This window comes from Polypterus senegalus, chromosome 7 (genome assembly GCF_016835505.1).
Source record: "Polypterus senegalus isolate Bchr_013 chromosome 7, ASM1683550v1, whole genome shotgun sequence".
NCBI lineage: Eukaryota > Metazoa > Chordata > Cladistia > Polypteriformes > Polypteridae > Polypterus > Polypterus senegalus.
In genome coordinates this window covers 101,176,213-101,196,087 of record NC_053160.1, presented here as the reverse complement: position 1 = coordinate 101,196,087, position 19,875 = coordinate 101,176,213, and the positions used below count along the sequence as shown (strand labels likewise).

At 35.9% G+C, this 19,875-nt stretch overlaps 1 protein-coding gene across 2 annotated transcripts in view; it reads left to right on the top strand.

Annotated features, from left to right (window-relative positions):
• Positions 1–18,250, top strand: part of LOC120532754 (histone-lysine N-methyltransferase SMYD1-like) — a 52,092-nt gene extending 33,842 nt beyond the window's left edge. For both annotated transcript variants that reach the window (XM_039759101.1, XM_039759100.1), the window contains 5 exons: positions 3,611–3,806; positions 5,764–5,856; positions 7,522–7,685; positions 10,958–11,126; positions 17,478–18,250. In XM_039759101.1, coding sequence (XP_039615035.1) covers positions 3,611–3,806; positions 5,764–5,856; positions 7,522–7,685; positions 10,958–11,126; positions 17,478–17,633 — 778 coding nt within the window. In that variant the 3' untranslated portion in view covers positions 17,634–18,250. The remainder of the gene's footprint in view (positions 1–3,610; positions 3,807–5,763; positions 5,857–7,521; positions 7,686–10,957; positions 11,127–17,477) is intronic.
• Positions 18,251–19,875: the final 1,625 nt, after the last annotated feature.

Here is a 19,875-nt window from a genome sequence, read left to right as displayed (position 1 = left end):
TGGCATAAAATGTTTTATAAGGTAAATTGCAATGGACACAGAAAGAATATGTATGGAATGTAGCTTACACTAACAAACCTTCTTTAAAATCAAAATGACAATTCAACAAAGAAACAGGAAAATAGAAAGATAAAAAGGACTAAAGAAAAATGTCACTATCAAAATTTTGAACCAAGAATATGAATAGTGGACCTAGAAGAGCTTCATTTAACAAGACATATTTATATATTAAACAATGAATGAATAAATAAAAATAGCAGAGTGCTAAAGGAGACTTATATTTAAAGTGTTATGGTATAATTTATTACACATTCCCACTATCTATTGAATTGGCTCTGTTCAGTTCAAGAACTGATCTTGATTGTCTAAAGCAAATACATCATCTCTAGTATACATTTGTTGTAGCTAATGATTTAGCTTTGAGGCTAAAGTCTTTGAGAAGTGTTGAATCCAAAATCACCTTCACAAACCCCTTTCCCGTCACACTCCTCTTCACTAACATACACTTAAGTTTTCTTAAAATACACCAGCTCTGGTCTGTCTAGGATGTAAAATGGCTATTGAACCTTTTTAACATATGGGCTCTTTATAACACCAGGTTCAGTGTCAATTTCCCAATATCTATTACCTACACATGTTAATAGAATTCAGTAGTTAAGCTATTCATTGCACCCACTCTGCAGAAACTAATTCAACTTAAATTTTAAATAGATTATTAACACATTTTGGCATATACATTTGAATTGGCATATGCTTTGTATTTTTATTAATCAAATGGATTTCAATAATTTGGTAAAAATATACCAATATGGAAGTTTTATTTGGATGTCATGAAACTGTTTAGCTTCTTGCTCAAAGGCTCTCATTAAATAAGTTTTTTTTAATGTTTGGAATTATTTATTTCATTATTTGGTTGTATTAATGCCGACATTTCAATACAGGATGTTCTAATTTGTTTATATGGTAATTTGGAATTATTACTGTTTTATTTTTTTTAGTTGTAAGTTTTTATTGTTATTTCCCATGAATGTCACCATGTTGTTCACCAGAAATGACGCCATTTGTTACCCTCGAGAACTGACAGCTGTGGTGTAAAACATGCAAACATTGGATCATCAAGATAAAGACCTGAGATAGTGTAGTACTAGAGCACAGAGGAATAAAATAAAAAATGATAGGCTTAATGAAGTTAACCATCAATTTGAAGTTTGATTAATAATTTGGGATTATGACAAGAAATGTTTTTTGTCTCACTTCTCCTTAGCATAAAGTAGCATGTAGTATATGTACTTTAATAAATAGTAGGTCTTTAACATTGTTAAACATATATTGTCAATATTTTAAAAACTGTTCATAGCCCAATGAAACAGACTTTTTATACATTTTTAGGTCATTTTAAAAAGTAGCATTTACAAATATTCCAATTATTAAAAAATTAAGCAAAATAATAAAAATATGGCAGGTCCTGATGATGAGCCCCAATTTCAAAAAGGATGAATTTCCATTTAATGTATGACCTATGGCATGTCTGTAATGATGTCTTCTCAGATTCTATAAATTCAATTTTAGTAATTAATTCTCTCTCTCATATTCATTTTCTTTCTTTCTTTCTTTCTTTCTTTCTTTCTTTCTTTCATGCATGACTGTAGCATGGTTTTGCATAGTTATTGTGTGGATGAGAATCGATTCTTAAGTAGGCATTAAGGTCTTCCAAACTGTTACATAAACAATTGCTTTTGTTTTACTGAATTTTTTGAAAAATGAAAATCTGCACAGTAAGATGGACAGTACCAGTCTTTTAAAGTATTCTATTCTATTCAAATTCAGTAGTGTCTCAGAATAAACATTAACTTTGATTTAAGGGAGATTTCCATGTGTCATTAAAAACGTGAGAGGTGTGGTGATGCAGTAGTTAGTGCTACTGCCTTAATGAGCTAATGCGTGGAGTTAGAAATCTAGGCCCAGTTGCTGTGTGTGTACAATTTTCAAGCTCTCTCTAATGTCCATTTCTATTTTTCTTATAATTTCGTCCCACATGCCAAAAGACAAGCATGTTTGCCATTTCACAAATTCAAACTGACGCTGGATTAATGTTGCATCTTGATGAAAGGGAATATAGCATTCAATTATTATAGTCAGATTGAGTTTTGTGTTAGACATTTTCCTTCATTTAGCATTTAAAGTATTATTTAAGATTCAAAACCTTGTGACAACATCTGAATTTCATTATTTTCTTTTCCATTTTATAATAGTAAGTAAGTAAGTTGCAAACAGCAGCAGATACGATCTTTTAACCTAGCTTCCCAGTGTTAACTGTAATTGTCCTCATTGGGCACAGCTTTTTTTTTTGTTCTTGCAAGATGCCATATAGTAAATGATGGAATTCACAAAAGCAATGTAATATGACTTGGAAAGATTTGTATGTAAAGACAGTTGTTGAAATTAAATTAATTTATATGCTATTTTTGCAGGTTCTATTTAAAACTTCACCAGTTTATTATGATTAAGACTTAATTTAATTTATATGTATTTTGCCATTTTTTTTAAGTTTTATGGAAAACACTTATTTGCTTATTTAAAGCTTTATAGTGAGCATGATACAGAAAACCTGAAGTGAAACAATAATGACCTACTAGTGCAATGTCAAGCATTTACCAGCTGCTTTGTATGTGATGATCAGAACAGTGACACTGCAATTACCACTTCTGTTTCATAGCATCTCAGGCCTTGGGGTAAAATCCATTGTATGGTTTCTGTATGCTGTCCTAGTGTCTGTGCAGGCTTTCATTGAGTGTTTCGGTATCCTCCCAGATCTTAAAGACATATGTTTTTGGTTAATTGACAACTAGACTGGCCGGTGTGAATGAGTTTACTTATGTGCCTGAGTATGACCTACAGAGGACTGGTATCCCTATAGGTTTCACTTCTGCCTGTCATCCAATATTTATGGTATAAAGCACTGGATATTTACAACCCTGGGCTGGATTAAAATTGGTTTAGATTGACAGATATGATCATATCCTTTATTGTTTTTTCTGTCCTCCTGGCCATCAGACCTTACTTTATTCTTTATTTAGTATTGCCTAATCTTATTTTTTATAAACTTTTCTTTCTTCATCTTGTAAAGAACTTTGGGCTACATCATTGGTATTAAAATGTGCTATATAAATAAATGCTAATAATCTCAAAATAAAACAAACAGCTTTGCAGATTGATTTTGAAGGATCCTCTTTATTTTGACAATCTTAGTCTTTGTTTTAAAAATGGTTGACTAATTAGCTCATCATTTAAAAAATTATCTTGTTGAAGAGTCTGTGCTAAAAGCAAAAATCATGGTACAGCATTCCAATTGCCAAATGTTCTGAATTTGAATACTAACACAATGGGAATGGAGAAGTTTCAAAATAGGGAAAGAAGGTAAATAATTCTGTGCAAATTTACAGGAGTTTATACTAAGCTTTCAGAAGATTTTTCAGTTCTGTTCTTTCACAGCAGAAACATTTCTATCTAATTTAGAACCAAGAGTACATCTGTGCTTATGTGCATGTTTAAGGAAGGCTTGCAGTTAAGGCTGACTCTTCAATCACTTGTTCCTGTGTGTCTCATTTAGAATTGAGCTGCGTGCCATTAGTAAGATCACAGAGGGCGAGGAGCTCACTGTATCTTATGTGGATTTTCTGAATTTGAGTCAAGACCGCAAAAAACAGTTGAAGCAGCAGTATTACTTTGATTGCACCTGCGAACATTGCACCAAAGGCATCAAGGATGATCTGATGATAGCTACCATAATGGAAGAAGGAAACAAGGTGAGCAAAAATCCACCCACTGTTCAGGAGATGAGATGACACCTTTGGATCAGACAATGATTAATTTCAAAGTGCTGTATAACTTATTGAGAGAGATATTAGTTATATGCACAAGAATAATAATGTATGCAAACAACTAAGCAATAACCTTAAATGAAATATACAATTAAATTAATCCAGTAAATAGCTATTGATTAAGCTATTCTGAGAACACTTATGGCACTCTCACTTTTTCATTCCATATTGTTTCACCATTTCTCTCTCTCTTTCTAATAAAATATGAATTTTTTTACCCTTATGTAGTTGTTTCTTTTGCTTACTTGCTTTTTGATCTGTATAAATGACACCAAATACCATACCATATACAATGATTTTTGTCATGCTTGTCCCCTTAGCACTGCAAAGTGGGGTTATCTTTATTTGAGGGGCCTCTTATGAAATTATCACAAAAAAATTACCACAAAAGAGTAACATATAGTTTTAACACACTGGTGTTCATTGTTCTGTCAAACAATGGTGGAAGTCCAAACAAAAAGTGCAAAAAAAAAAATACAATAGAATGGTTCACATATAAAAACTGAAAAGTAGAAAGGCAGTTTATTGTAATATTTTGAGTTTATTTTCTTATTGGTTAGGTTCAGCTTACCGTTTCAGTAACTATTCAATATGAATAACATGACATTTTAATAACACGGTCTTATTTTGTATTGTCTTCATGTGGCATATGATTTTCACACTACATTGCTTCATTTTTATAAAGGTACTGTCCATATTGTTTTTGTAATGTTAGCACACAGAAAGGTAAAGCAGCATATCTTGGGTCCCACACTGAGTAAATGCAGACGTGTTTGCTTTTTGGACTCCTATCTTCCTCCTTACAATTTATTCATGTTGTCTTCCCATTTAAGTCAACATTGTGTAAAAAGCAGGAGTGTTGTTTTCTTAATAGAAAGCCAAAAAAATTGTAACTTCTAAATGCATGAGGCTATATATTTTTGATATGTGATCTGAAAGATTTACCTGTATAATGTTCAGCTTTTAATGTTTTTAAGGTTCATTAGATCCTTAATAGGAGAATAATACTGTAGGTACTGCATTAAGGCAGTTCCTCAATTTAGAAGGCTTTATGAAAACCTCTAGAAAAGCCATAGTAAAGGTGCTCCTAGCTAAAGTGTGCTGCTTAATTTGCAAATGAGCTTTTTCTGATTTGAGGTATTTTCTTGATTCTTTTCTGTATTTAATGACATATACTTTTTATTGCAGATTATTGACATAAACTTTAATTGAAAACATCCACTATTAAAGGACACAGTTCAAAGCATCAGCTGAGGAAGGTGTTTTCTGAAAACTACTGCATATGCTGCAGATAAGCTGCTTTACTGACTTTCACATTCCAGTTTGGCAATTCAGAATTCACTAAAAGCAGCAGCTTTGTTTTACAATAATATGCTACAGACTTACATAAGTTTGATATTTTTGAGAACAGGCTCTAATGTTTTATGTACACATTCTTTATAAAAGTTTTGAATGTTGGCATGAGCATATGTACAATATTGTTACAGAAGCACACCTTGACCCCTCATATAGCAAGGACACTAGATGACTGTCCTCCTTTAGAACTACTGTTGTAGCTCATATCTTAAAATATACCATTTGTAGGAGTTGTTTTCATTATATCAAATAAGATGCCACTATTTCAACTTCATACATTAAATTAATGTAAAACGTTGGACAGCTATACCAAATTAAGCCATTGGAAACTACACAATATAAACTATTTGAAATGAGAGATGTCCCTAAAATAATTATAATTTCTTAACAGAGTGTAGTAATTTGGAGCATCTTAGTACACTTTCTTCACATTCCCACAAGAATATCTGTTCAAGTACAAATTGGGGGTGTAATATTTACTGTAAACAATATTGAATCTCTAACTGCCTTTTTCTTTTCTCATCAGCCCTCTGAAGAAGTGGTAAATGAAGTCATGCAGTTCACCAAGAAAGCCATGGAGAAAATTGAGAAGGCCCGCTCAGAGGGATCCTTTCATGAGGTACAGTGAATGTAAAGCTTTGTTGGCTTTAACTACAGATACATAAAAAGTAATTCACATCCTATATTACATGTTTAAGCCCATCAAGCTACAAATACACTTACACTGTATCTTTAAATATATCAATCCATCCATCCATTCATTTATTCATTAAGACATGGGCTTAATCAGTTTCAGGTTTACTGGGGTCAAAGTCTATCCTAGTAGCAAGAGGTGCGAGGCAAGAACCAACCCTAAACAAATGCCAGTTGAGGATATACTTTACTTGTCTACTTCTCTTGTAACTCTTGTTTGTTGTCTTTGTTTTAATTTGGACGGTTTATGTGGAGAGAAATTGGAATATTTGTTGCACACTCATCTCCTGGCTGATTAGATTGGGCAAATGTCTCTTATGTATCTTAATGTGCCCTGAGATAAGCTTCAGCTCTGCTTATTGGTTATTTTCAAAACATCTCTCCTTCACCATATTTTTCTTGTGTTTAAAAGCTTAGAATTGATTGTGGCAAACATTAACTTGTGGCTGCAGAAGATGCACCTTTTACTATAAAGACTTAAGCAGTTACAGCACCCAGTTTTGCTCACGTTATTTTTTGCTATTCAGGACAGGATGCTGGTAAAAGGATTTCTCACAGTTTGTGTTGGCAGCTCAATTTATGATGCTGATGTAAATAGATTGTCACCATCAAACAGGGGTTACTATGAGTAATATGCATCTCTAAGTGGAAGAGGAGAGCCAACTCAGAGTTTAACTGGTTTGGCTTATGCTCTTTCAAGCAGAGAGGTGCTACTAGTAGTGTTTCTGGAAGCTTGGAGTAAAGTACTACCAAGGTATTTAAACTGGTAAAAAACAGTGAGGGGCTGAAAGACCAATGCCAGAAGTCTCACAGTACTACAATTCCACAGTCAAGTAGGTTACATGGAAATAGGCAAAGGGTAGTGGAGAACTGAAACCATAGTGGAAAAAGTCCCACACTAACATCTGATCTGGTCATTTTTGTAATCCATGGTTCTTTTCTGTCCATTCAGAAAGATACGTAATCAGGGGTTGGCATAACTCCTTAACAGAAGATGTGTTTCAGGAGTTCTGCAATGCCTGGGACCTGCTAGGGGAGTAGCAACATGATGACTCCAGACAAATGCTAATTTTGAAACCCATATGCAGTTGGGAGATTCACTTCAAACATCATCCCAGACAGATCATAAATATACTTAGAATGAAGAACAGATTTTAAAGTAAAACCTCAGTGTTATTATTTGATAAAATTTTCCAAGACCTAATGTGATTTTGCCTAGCTCAGATACTGATCATGTTTATACATGCACATACCTATCTTTACAAACCATTGTATTGGTACTCCAAAAACATCAGAAAACTACCAACACCTTCTGAACACTGAGACCTAATAGAAAACTTGAATTTTCATTAAACTTGTAAATATTCAGCTTTTAATAAAAATGGAAAAAAAACTAACTTTCTATTATTACTCAAAGTAAGACTGTTGAACATAAATCCATCACAGCTTGAATAATAATGTGTGAATATTCTTCTAAGCTCCTTTCAGTTGTTAATTAGTATTATACAGTTCGTAGATTCACTGGTGTTTCCTATGGGCAATGTATTGTCATAAAGTTTGAGCATATACTTGCTGCTTCATGTCATTTCAGGTGGTCAAGCACTGCAGAGAATGTTTGAAAAAGCAGGAGCCAGTTCTGGCAGACACTAACATCCACCAGCTACGTGTGCTGAGTATCGTATCAGAGGTGCTCTCCTATTTGCAATACTTTCAGGAAGCTGCAGATCATGCTCGCAAAATGGTAGATGGCTACCAGTAAGTACACTTATACTGTTAAAGCAGTGTTGTTTGACCAAACTGTAAAGTGCTAACTAAACTTGTCAGTGTGACAAAAAGTGAAAGCAATTAATTAGATTTAAGTAATTTGCCAAGAATTGAGCAGTTAAGCTATAGTCAGTACTAAAATTAAATGGAATACCCAAGGAACACCTGCCTGCGGAAGATAGATGGTCATTTCTGGAGGAAGGGACTGGACTGCGTGTCTGCCCCAAGGGTTGCCAACTGGGATCCCAAGCTGTTTTGTTGTGTAGTGGGTGCAGCAATGCACTGTACCAGTGTATGCTTCCCAACCTGATCTAACCTGACCTGATTTAAAATGAACATTGTGGCATGCAAAAATGTAAATTTACAAAGCTACATTGAAAATAAACATAATATGAACCACTGTTTCTTTCTGTGAACAGTGAATAAATAAGAATCAACTAATGACTTAATTGAAAGCACTCTCATTGAAAAAAACTATAGTTTTTATCCATAATATTAATATTTTCAAATGGGTTGTACCCTTAACAATAAATTTGGATGCTTCTTGGACATAAACCTGTCATCACATTTAAGCAAGTATCCTTCACCTATTAAATGTATGGCTCATAATTCTTTATGGGAAATAGTCATACTTCAGAGACTGCAAACAAGGATAAAATGATAAACTTGAATTACTTTTTTATCAGATGAGGTTATGTGAAAAATATATTTGTCTATGCTATTGTGTAGTTGGGAAAGCTGAAATAGTACTAAAGATTATTTTAATCATGTACCTTTTCAAGTAAGTGCAGATATAGGATTCATTAAAATATGAAAATGCTCTTAGTTAATTAAACTTAAAGATTTAAAAGCAGAGTGTGAAAAACTCAAAGAAAGACATGGAAAGGAGGAAAAGTAGGTAGCAGGAGCCATGGAGGAATTTGTGGTCCAATCAGATGTTCTCTAGAAAGCATGGTCATGGTACTACACTAGGCACCTCCTAAGACTATTTCTAGTGAGACCACTTCTGATTGTTTTTCATCCCTTGAATTGTTGGAGGGGGCAGAGAAACAAACGTCAATGGAGCAGAATACGGTATTAGCAAGTTGAGAAATAAGGGGTTTCCTTTGAATGGGCTCATAATATCCTTTTAAGGATGGCACAACGACAATCAAAACAGAAAGCAACAACAAAAAGTACTTTCAAACAAGAATAAATCCAGTGCACTTGCTTTTCACACAACAGCTTTTAAATATTTGAAATTTTTCTATTTCTTTGTTAGGCCAGACTACTTCTGGACTACTTGTATATCAGTAGCTATTTCATATAAAAGTACTTACCAAATCCACAAATTATTCATATTAAAACATCATATAATATCCTCCTAGCACATAACCCTACAGAGCAAGTGCAACTCATGTCAGACTCTGCAAAGCCAGCCCTGTGCTGCAAGTCTCAGTTTGACCATTATAGGACTCCATCCAAAAAGGAATAAGGAAATAGGAAGGACAGCAATACTAAGCCAGGAATGGAAATGGAAATAACAAACTCATTTATTAACACTGCTTTACAGATTCATCATTCTCAGTTCAAACGCTTCTCTCTCCACAGATAGATAGATAATCCTTGTTTGTGACTTTTCCTTTGGATACTCTTTTCTTCTTCCCACACTACCAATGTTGTGTATGTTAGGTTATTTGGAGGTGGCCCATTTGATGGACTGGTGTTTTGTCCAGTGATGCCTCTTTTTTTCTTTAGCTAGATTTAAACAGTGTTAAAATATAAAATTGCAAAAAGGCATATATTTAAACACAACTCAGATTTCATAGTAATTCTACACTGGTCCCAAATAGCAATTTAGGAAACATTGTGTTTTTTAATAATTTATTTAACAAAAATATCAGATGTCTAATGGGGAAAAAGGTAAGTACCTCAGTAGATGATTTTGCCCCCCTCAGCAGAAATTACTTATTGTAGGCATTTTGCATAACTGCCCACCAGTCTCTGACATTGACTCAGTGTAAATTCTGACTACACCTTCATGCAAAATTCCTTCATGTTCAAGATGTTTGTGTAGTTTGTTGCATGTACTGCCCATTTCAAATTCCCCCACAACATTTCAATGGGATTCAAATCAAGGCTTTGACTAGACCAGAACCTGAGGCAGCAAAGCAACCCCAAACCATAACATTTCCACCATCATGCTTCATAACTGGTGACTTAACTTCTCCTGAAATGCTGTCTTTAGTTTGCACCAAATATGTCTACTGTTCCTGTGGCCTACCAGAGCATCTTGTTTTAGAAGGCCGTGTCTCTGCTCATATGTTTAATGGCACACTATAATCTTGCTCTAATGTTCTTTTGGGAAACCTCCATCATCTTTTTCTGATTGTAAATGAATGTTCATTGACTCTATCTTTTGTAAAAGTTACCCGCAGATCACACAATGAGTTTTCATTTAGCATTAATGGGTAAGCTCTGAATTTGCTAGGCTGGCCAGTCCTGGACAAATAAGCAGTTGTTTGAAATTTACACCATTTGTAGATGATGTTCCTTGCAATGGAATGATTCAATTCAAATAATTTGTGATCTTTTTAATTCCCTTGCCAGACTCATAGGCTTTCATGACTTTCTTTTAAGGGCTTTTAGAGAGCTCTTTAGATCTCAGCATGATGACACCACATACTGTGCCTCAATAGTAAAGAGAACAAGAGATCCTGATGTCTGTAGTTTAAGTAAGCCATCATCTTACTGCCTAATGAGTTTCTAATTGTTGGTACTTAATCTGGAATATCTAAATTCTAATTTTATGCATAGGAAGAGTTGATGAATGTAGGGATGTACTTAATTTTTCCACAAAACAAATCTGTATTTTTGTTAATTTAGATTATGAGAATGAAAACATCATGGTAAATTGTATTTGTCATTTGTTAAAGTAGATCACCTTTATCTGTAGGTACTGTTTAAATGAAGGTCTAATGTTTGCTTGATCAAATATTTTGAAAAGTCAGCAATTTCCATGGGTTGTACTTATTTTTTCACATGAATGTATTCCATTATCAATATAGAAATAAAAAACTACAGTTTACAAAGTAAATTTCTAAGGGTTCTGTGGTGCTTTGGAACAGGTAAAAATCAGCTGACAAAGCCAAACTGGTCACCAACCTACTTTTACACCAGCCATCAATATAGAACAGAACATGTTTGTGTCCATAACTATGGCTAATTGGAAGCAAATACTTTTGAAAAAAATTAAAAGTGTATTGTATTTTATTTTATTTTAGAAAACTGTACCACACAAACAATGCACAGTTGGGAATGGCAATTATGAGAGCTGGGGTAACTCACTGGCATGCTGGATTGATTGAAGTTGGACATGGCATGATCTGCAAAGCTTATGCAATCCTCATCGTTACACATGGACCAACACATCCTATCACCAAAGATCTAGAGGTGGGTAATTTAAAAATTTGACTGATGCAACTGCAAATTGTGAAGAAGGTGCAGCTTTAGTTGAAAAAGGAGAAACAAAGAGCTAGACCTATGAAGCTTGCCCAGTACTTAATTCCAATGAGATGTAGTAATGCAGTTTTTCCAGAAATAGTTACTCTGACACACCTTTAAATGAAAGAAAGTAGATTTAAGTGCTTTTTGGATATCCCTGTCTAGCCTTGCCACTCCGTTTTTTGACCTTGTACTCAAAATGCTATCTGTAATAAAAACATTACTTCCACTGACTTTTACTGTGTTAATACTTTTACTAAAGCAATTTATAAAGGAGATAGTCTCAAATACTATTTTTAAACTAGAGTCCTCTACACCACAACAAAAATGATGAAAAGCTGTAGCAAAAATGGCACTTTTAAGTACATTAACATGGAAACAAGGAAATCAAACATATAGTAGTAATTTTTCCATTGTCAATGCTATGATGATTATAGCATATAGCAGGCTTACGTAAGGCTCCTTGGTTTCAAAATCAGAGCAGAATGAAAATGTTTAATATGTACACAAAAGGACACAAGACTGATGTTAGAACGTTAGGACATTTAGCCCAACAAAGCTTGCTAGTCCTATCCACTTAATTCCTTCAAAATAACATTGTTGAGTTTTTAAGGTCCCTAAAATCCTACTGTCTAAATATAAAATGGTAACTTATTCCATGTGTCTGTGGTTCTCAGTGTGAAGAAAACCTTCCTAATGTTTGTGCGAAATATACCTTTAACAAGTTTCCAGCTATGTCCCCGTGTTTTTCCTGAAAACAATTTAAAGTAACAGTATCGATCAACTGTACTAAATCTTTTCATAATTTTGAACACTTTAATCATGTCATCTCTTAATCTCCCTTTGTTTAAACTGAAAAGGCTCCAATGTTTTAATTAGTTTAGGTAGTACTAGGTTAGTAATTGTTAGTACTATGCCAGCATGGAATGAAAGCTGGTAAAAGCAGCATTAAAAAGAATAAGTCCTATGTTATCCTATTTGGAACAATTTTGGTCAGTGTATTAGCTTTTGAGATCGTCCTTTTATCCTTTAAACTGCACCACATTAAAAATTACCATTTGAGCCTTCTTCCTACTCCTCTAGCCCAGATGAGCCATAGTCCTTCCTGTTATGAGTTTCAGAATCTCTGGAAAGTATTGTGAACAAACTGTGAGACCAAGAAATGAAAACATACATGATAAATTGTGTAAAAAGGAACAAGCAACCAAAGCCAAAGCAAAAATTGTAAGTCAGAGTACAAAAAAGAAGATCAAAAACTACATGAGTTGAAAAAATGCTAAGATTCTTCAGAGATGCAGAGTTTGATCCAATGAGGAATGAAAAATGCTATGACAGATGCCATATTTATAGCTTTACCTCTGGTGACATTGTAAATGTGATGGTAAAATCACGTGACAAGACCTGAAGTGTTACATAAATTAAAAAAATAAATAAATAAAAATAAATTCTTTCGGTTCAAATAAAAAACCTCATAAAATCAGAATCCTTACATAAAAAAACACAAACCAAGTAAAAATATACATGCAAAAATGCCACTAATGCTACACTTCCTACACAGCTGAGGAGGAGAAACTGCTTTTAAAGCTGGACCCTTCCAGCACATCAACAGTGTAGTCCAGAAACATTTCTGGGTTATATGGATGAAGGTAGTAAAGCCGGCCCTCAGGGCTCCCTCTTCGTCCCTATCTACACTTTTAACAGGCTGCTCCTTCCAGATCTTTTTTAACATAGTACTTAAATAGCTTTCTTGTGGCTGTTTAGGCATTCCTTATAAGTGACTCTTGGTTGCCTAATTTGTTTGAAATCATCCATGACTTCTAGTTAGCAATGTGCATACTGCAGAGGTGTCATTTTTAATCTACGTGTGATGCCTTAGTTTAGAAAATTCTCCTTCCTGATGTTTCTAGTCTTTTGGTACAGTTGTAGACATCTATACTAATAAAAGGCAAAGCCCTCACTGACTGACTGACTGACTCATCACTAATTCTCCAACTTCCCATGTAGGTAGAAGGCTGAAATTTGGCAGGCTCATTCCTTACAGGTTACTTACAAAAGTTAAGCAGGTTTCATTTTGAAATTCTACGCGTAATGGTCATAATGGTTGACAACGTCCTCCATGTTGAACTTTCTTATTTATGGCCCCATCTTCCTGAAATTTGGTAGGCGGCTTCCCTGCGCTAATCGAAACTAATGTATGTACTTATTTCGGTGGTATGACGCCACTGTCGCCCGCCATATTGAACTTTCCAATGTCAGACTCACTGACTCACTCATCACTAATTCTCCAACTTCCCGTGTAGGTAGAAGGCTGAAATTTGGCAGGCTCATTCCTTACAGCTTACTTAAAAAAGTTAAGCAAGATTCATTTTGAAATTCTACGCGTAATGGTCATAACGGTCGACAACGTCCACCATGTTGAACTTTCTTATTTATGGCCCCATCTTCACGAAATTTGGTAGGCAGCTTCCCTGCGCTAACCGAAACCGAAGTATGTACTTATTTCGGTGGTATGATGCCACTGTTGGCTGCCATATTAAACTATCCAACGGTCTTTGTTAATTATGGGCCCATCTTCAAGAAATTTGGTACGCGGGTTCCCAACGCTAACTGAATCTTACTTACGTACATATATACGTCCATAGCCTGCAGCTCGGTCGCCATGTGAGGCGGTGTTGGGTCCCCCATCCCAACACCTCCCACGTTGTTGGCTGCCTGCCTATATAAGGCCGTCAGTCACTCCAGTCTCTTCATTCCCTTCCTTGCTTCGCCATGGGATTTACGTCTCCCTGCTGATAACTGCAGCCTTTTTATTTAATCCACGGCTTCTCCGCTTTTTTATTGTTCTTTTATTACGATTATAGTTATAGTGTAGGTATTTTAGACTTACTTTACATTGTTCAGGTACCCATTTCCTTTATCGTTCCAACTGTACCCCCATTAACATGTCTATCGAGGTGATCACCATCGATCAAAGAACTGTCACTTACCGAATGGTTTCCATGCTCGGAGATGGCACCTGCCTTTTCCATTCTCTGTGTTACATATTGCACGGCCATATCAGGCTCACTCTTGATATCTGGAGGAACATTGTGTCTTATGTATTGAATGACTGGGACAGGTTCAAGGTGTGGACTGATGACGGTACAGGAGATAATTATACTACACAGGAGCACTAGAAGAGTGAAATGCTTAAGCCCTTCACCTATGGTTCTGCATGTGAGTTGATGGCTGCCGCTGAATTGTTCGGTTGTCGCTTTCAAGTGTACCGAAATGGCCAAATATTTTACACCTTTGGACAACCGCCAATGCCTCTTAAACATCTTAAATTCACAGGTGACAATTTCAGTAGTGGAGGCTTTGATGTTTATGAATGTTTAAACTCTCAAAAGCTGGATGCGAAGTTATCAATAAAACCGGTTGTATGCTTACAACGTCTGACAGATGCCGAATGTCACTTCAACACAGCAAGTCCTGCAAATACTGTCGTAATTGACACAAACCATGAAACTCAAACCGATTATGACAGCAGCAATCCAAGCTGTGAGATTTGAGGCAAGATTGCTTTTCACATGGCCAACTGTACGTTGCATGCTCAAGAATAAGCTCAGCGCACAGCTTGGTCATATTACAATGTGGTACACAAAGAGATCCTTAAGAAATAATTATTGGTATATTTTCCCTCAGTTTAAAAAGGTTTACTTTTCTTCTTAATAAAAATTTTAAGGCAGTACTTTGCCTCTGCGAAGCACGGGTATTTTGCTAGTTATACTATAAAGATCCACTAACAGGTGTGTGTGTGAGATTCAATTCAAGAATCAAGATTCAAGAGTATTTATTGTCATTTCATCCATATACAGTAGTGCAGCATACAGTGAAACAAAACAGCGTTCCTCCAGGACCATGGTGCTACATAGAACACAGGACAACGAAGAATCCACGACACATAACATAAAAACATGTAATATATAACAAGGTGCATGTGAGACAAATGTGCAAACATATGCAACCATGTGCAGAGCAGAACACATATATCAGATATCAGATCGGTCCATGAGTGTTCAGGAATCTGACTGCTTGTGGGGAAAAAACTGTTACACATTCTAGTGGTAAGGGCCCGAATGCTTCAGTACCTTTTTCCCAATGGCAGAAGTGTAAACAGTGAGTGTGCAGGGTGTGTTGGGTCATTCACAATTCTGGTGGCTTTGCGGATGCAGCGTTTGGTGTAAATGTCCATGATGGAAGGACGAGAGACACAGATGATCTTCTCAGCTGTCTTCACTATCTGTTGTAGGGCTTTACAATCCCTGACCGTGCAATTTCCAAACCAGACAGTGATGCAGTTGTTCAGGATGCTCTCTATGGTTCCTCTGTAGAATGTTGTTAGAACAGCAGGTACAAGGTGGGCTTTTCTCAGCCTACGCAGGAAGTAAAGTCGCTGCTGGGCTTTCTTGGCTAAAGAGCTGGTGTTGTAGGACCAGGTGAGGTTCTCTGCCAGGTGGACACCTAGGAATTTGGTGCTATTGACGACCTTTACAATTGAGCCGTCAATGTTCCGTGGCAGATGGTCACTCAATCAATCAATCAACATTTATTTATATAGCACATTTTCAAACAAAAAAATGTAGCTCAAAGTGCTTTACAAAATGAATAGAGAAATAGAAGACACAATAAAAAATAAACATAAGTCAACATTAATTAACATAGAATAAGTAAGGTCCGATGGCCAGGGTGGACAGAAAAAACAAAAAAAAACTCCAAATGCTGGAGAAAAAAAATAAAATCTGTAGGGGCTCCAGACCAAGAGACCACCCAGTCCCCTCTGGGCAATCTACCTAACATAAATCAAACAGTCCTCTTAGTTTTAATAAAGTCAACAATCATCTCCTTTGCTTTGTCTACATTTAGAGACAGGTTATTGGCTTTACACCAGTCCGTTAACCACTGCACCTCCTCTCTGTATGCTGACTCATTGTTGTTGCTGATGAGACCCACCACAGTCATGCCACTGGTGAATTTTATGATGTGATTAGAGCTATGCATTGCTGCACAGTTATGAGTCAGCAGTATGAACAATAATGGACTGAGCACACTGCCTTGAGGGGCTCCAGTGCTCAATGTGGTGGTTCTGGAGATGTTGTTTCAAATCCCGACTGACTGAGGTCTCTCAGTCAGGATGTCCAGAATCCAGTTACAGAGGGAGGTGTTCACTCCCAGCAGGCTCAGCTTTTACGTCAGCTGCTGAGGAATGATTGTGTTGAATGCTGAGCTGAAGTCGATAAACAGCATTCGAACGTATGTGTCCTTATTGTCCAGATGAGCGAGAGCCAGATGGAGAGTGGTGGCTATTGCATCATCTGTTGAATGGTTCCGGCGATAAGCAAACTGCAGGGGTCCAGTGGGGGGGGGCAGCAGGGTTTTGATGTGCCTCATGACGAGCTTCTTGAAGCACTTCATGATAATGGGAGTGAGTGCAACGGGACGGCAGTCATTGAGGTTGGATACTTGTGACTTTTTTGGCACGGGAACTATGGTGGTGGTTTTGATGCAGATTGGGACAATGGTGGTGCTCAGGGAAATGTTGAAGATGTCAGTAAAAATGTCTGCCAGCTGGTCTGCACATTCCCTTAGTACTCTGCCAGGAATATTGTCTGGTCCTGCAACTTTCCGTGGGTTGACTCTTCATAGAGTATTTCTCACCTCGGCCATAGTCAGATTTAATGCTTGGTCGATAGGAGGAGAGGTGGTCTTCCTCATCACCACGTTGTTCTGTACTTCAAACCGTGCATAGAACAGCACATCTGAAAGGGAGGCGTCACTGTCACAGGTGGGTGGTGTTGTCCTGTAATTAGTGATAGCCTGGATGCCCTTCCACATGCTCCGTGTGTCTTTGTCATATAGAAAAAGTGAAAAATGACAACAGAAAGAATGTCATATATTCTCTTTTTGTCTTGCTTGTATGCAAATTCTAGAGAAGTATGTTTGATACATTAAAATGACCCGATAAAGAACAGGTGAGAAAAAGCACATTTTGTACAAAGGATATCCTAGAAGGTATTTTGTCCAGTGGTCTTATTTTAACCTACCCTGCTTAGATGTGTATTTTAGATGTATTTTCTTTACTAAATTGAATTTTTTTCTGTCTCATTTTGTTTGTTTTTATTTAAGAAGGGGAAACATGTTGTTAGGATGTATGCCAGTCTTTATTAAATTTGTTTAAAATAATAATATGATACTGCAACAGAAACTAATTATTTTAATTTTAAGGTTCTAATTGAGAAAAAAATCTGTTTTGTGTCACAGACAATGCGTGCTCAGACAGAGATGGAGTTACGCATGTTTCAACAGAATGAATATATCTACCATAGCATGAGGGAGGCAGCACTAACGAACCAGCCTATGAAGATGATGGAAGGGCCTAGTGACCAGGCCATCAAAGACCTTTTTCACAGAAAGTAAGAAAAAAAAAAAAAAAAGATAATGAACCTAGGAAAGTAACATCTTAGGTTAAACAAAATTCAACAATGCTTTGCATTAAGTGTCTCTTATTGTAGCTTACTTACTATAATTATTTCAGTAATTACAAATGGAAGTACAGTCTAACTAGGTTCATTTTTACTGTAGTCAAGTTGCAGTACACAGTGATTACAGTTAATAACTCTATAGGTATGCTGATTATTACTGAGTAATTGCAATGTAAATACACCATAATAAGAGAGTAAAATGTTTCCCAACATTCTGCTAATGTAAATTCACTTTCATAATTTTAAATTTACTGAAACCCTCTTAAGGTTTTGTTTTGGTCATTTTTAAATACAATATGCCAAAATGTTATGAGTATATCTTTGATCCTGCTAGAAAATCAGAGTAATGTTTTAGGTTGATTTTCTCTGAGATAAAGGATTTTAAAATATAAAAAATTCAGTTTATTTTCAAATAAATACATTTGTTTTCAGATTATGGCCTTGAAGCTAAGGTGTATTATAAACATCAACTTGTATATGTGTAACACCAAGTTATATATGAATTATGTGCATTCATCTACTGTACAAATACAAGCCATATTGTTTCAAGAATTTTGTGTGCAAGTGTCAATTTTTCCATCTAGTTGTCTTACTACATTTAACTGACCTTCTGCAAAATCATTTACACCTAGCTGATCTGCTTCATAATGCTCTAATTTATCATGTAGCTGTTGGCTACACTAAATACTGTATTTTGCTACTGCTTTATATACCCATATATGTGATACTAAAGGGAAATTGTGCATTACATCTCTGAATATATTTAACTACTCTGTGCCAGTTTTTGGGTCTTGTTGGTTTTTTTTTTTTACCAATGCAGTTTAGACTAGTCCAAGAAAAGAAGGCAAGCCTTTTACAGGATTAGCAAGCCAGGTAGATGTGGCTGTCAGACTTTTTCCTATATTGCTGTATTACTTCATTTATACACAGACACACTCCCACTAAGATATCTTCCGACACTGTTTACACATTTCTTGAAGGAGCTAGTGCACTGATGGCTGAAAAATATGAATAAATTAGGCCTGCATATCACAATCAGATCCTGTGAGAGTGTCCGGAGGTGATGTGTTTGCTGCAGTCTTTATACTTTCAAAGTACAACTAGCTGTTATGGTTTGGTCAGGGCTCTGTCTCTGCTTCAGATGTCTTTTCTTTTTCATATATAATGTCATAAATAATGTTATAATATATATTGTTTTCTCATGAATGTATTAAGTTTTGTAGATCTTTAAATTATGTTCCTTGTGTTTTTTATGTTGAGCCAAGGAGGCCATCTGAAATTGCAGCATTAAGACCTAGCAGCCCATGTACAGTAATATCTGCATCAGCATTGTATTTTTCTGCTGTTCTTTGGTTTCCAATATTGATATTTTTTATATGATTTCTTGAATGTTTGACTTCTGGCTTTCATTGGAAGGTATTATTATTGTATTTTACATTTTTTTCACCATTAGGTTTGTTGCTCTGGTGGTCTTTTTTCAGTTTTGAGTCATGCCCTTTGGGCTCATATACATTTGAGCAAATTTTCAATATTTCATGGAAAAGGTAATAAAAGAGTTGCCACAAAATATCTATTTCATCTTCATGGATGATATCATTGTCTACTTTTCGGACCAACAACAACATCTGCAGGACCTGGAAAAAATATTATGTTGGCTGCGACAGTCCACACTGACATTTAACAACTACAGTGCCTTCTATTGCAACCCCCTAGAAAACTTTTCTGGGGCAAATAATGTCTGCCAGAGGAATGAATGTGGATCTAGAAAAAAATCTCATCTATATGAGACTACTCCACACTTGCAGCCTTTTTGAGGAACTTGGGATGGTACCATAAGTTTATCCCTACAATGATTGGAATTGCTGGCCATTTATACTACTTAGCCATAAAGAATGGGCAATGAAATTGGACCTCCAAGTAAAAAGGTGTATTGCAATACTTAATGAAAGCACTACAGGAACGACTCACCTTGGTGCAACCAGTGGCACGGATCCTTTATAATGTCAATTCTAATATGAACAATGTTGGGCTTGAGGCAGTTCTAACCCAAACAGGAAATGGAGAACAATCTATTGCATGTGCTTCTAGAAAGCGGAAAAGAAAATAGGCTTAACTGCTTGACCAGTGACAAAGAGTGTCTTGTGGTGGTGTGGGCAGTGGAGAAGTAGCTCTACTTA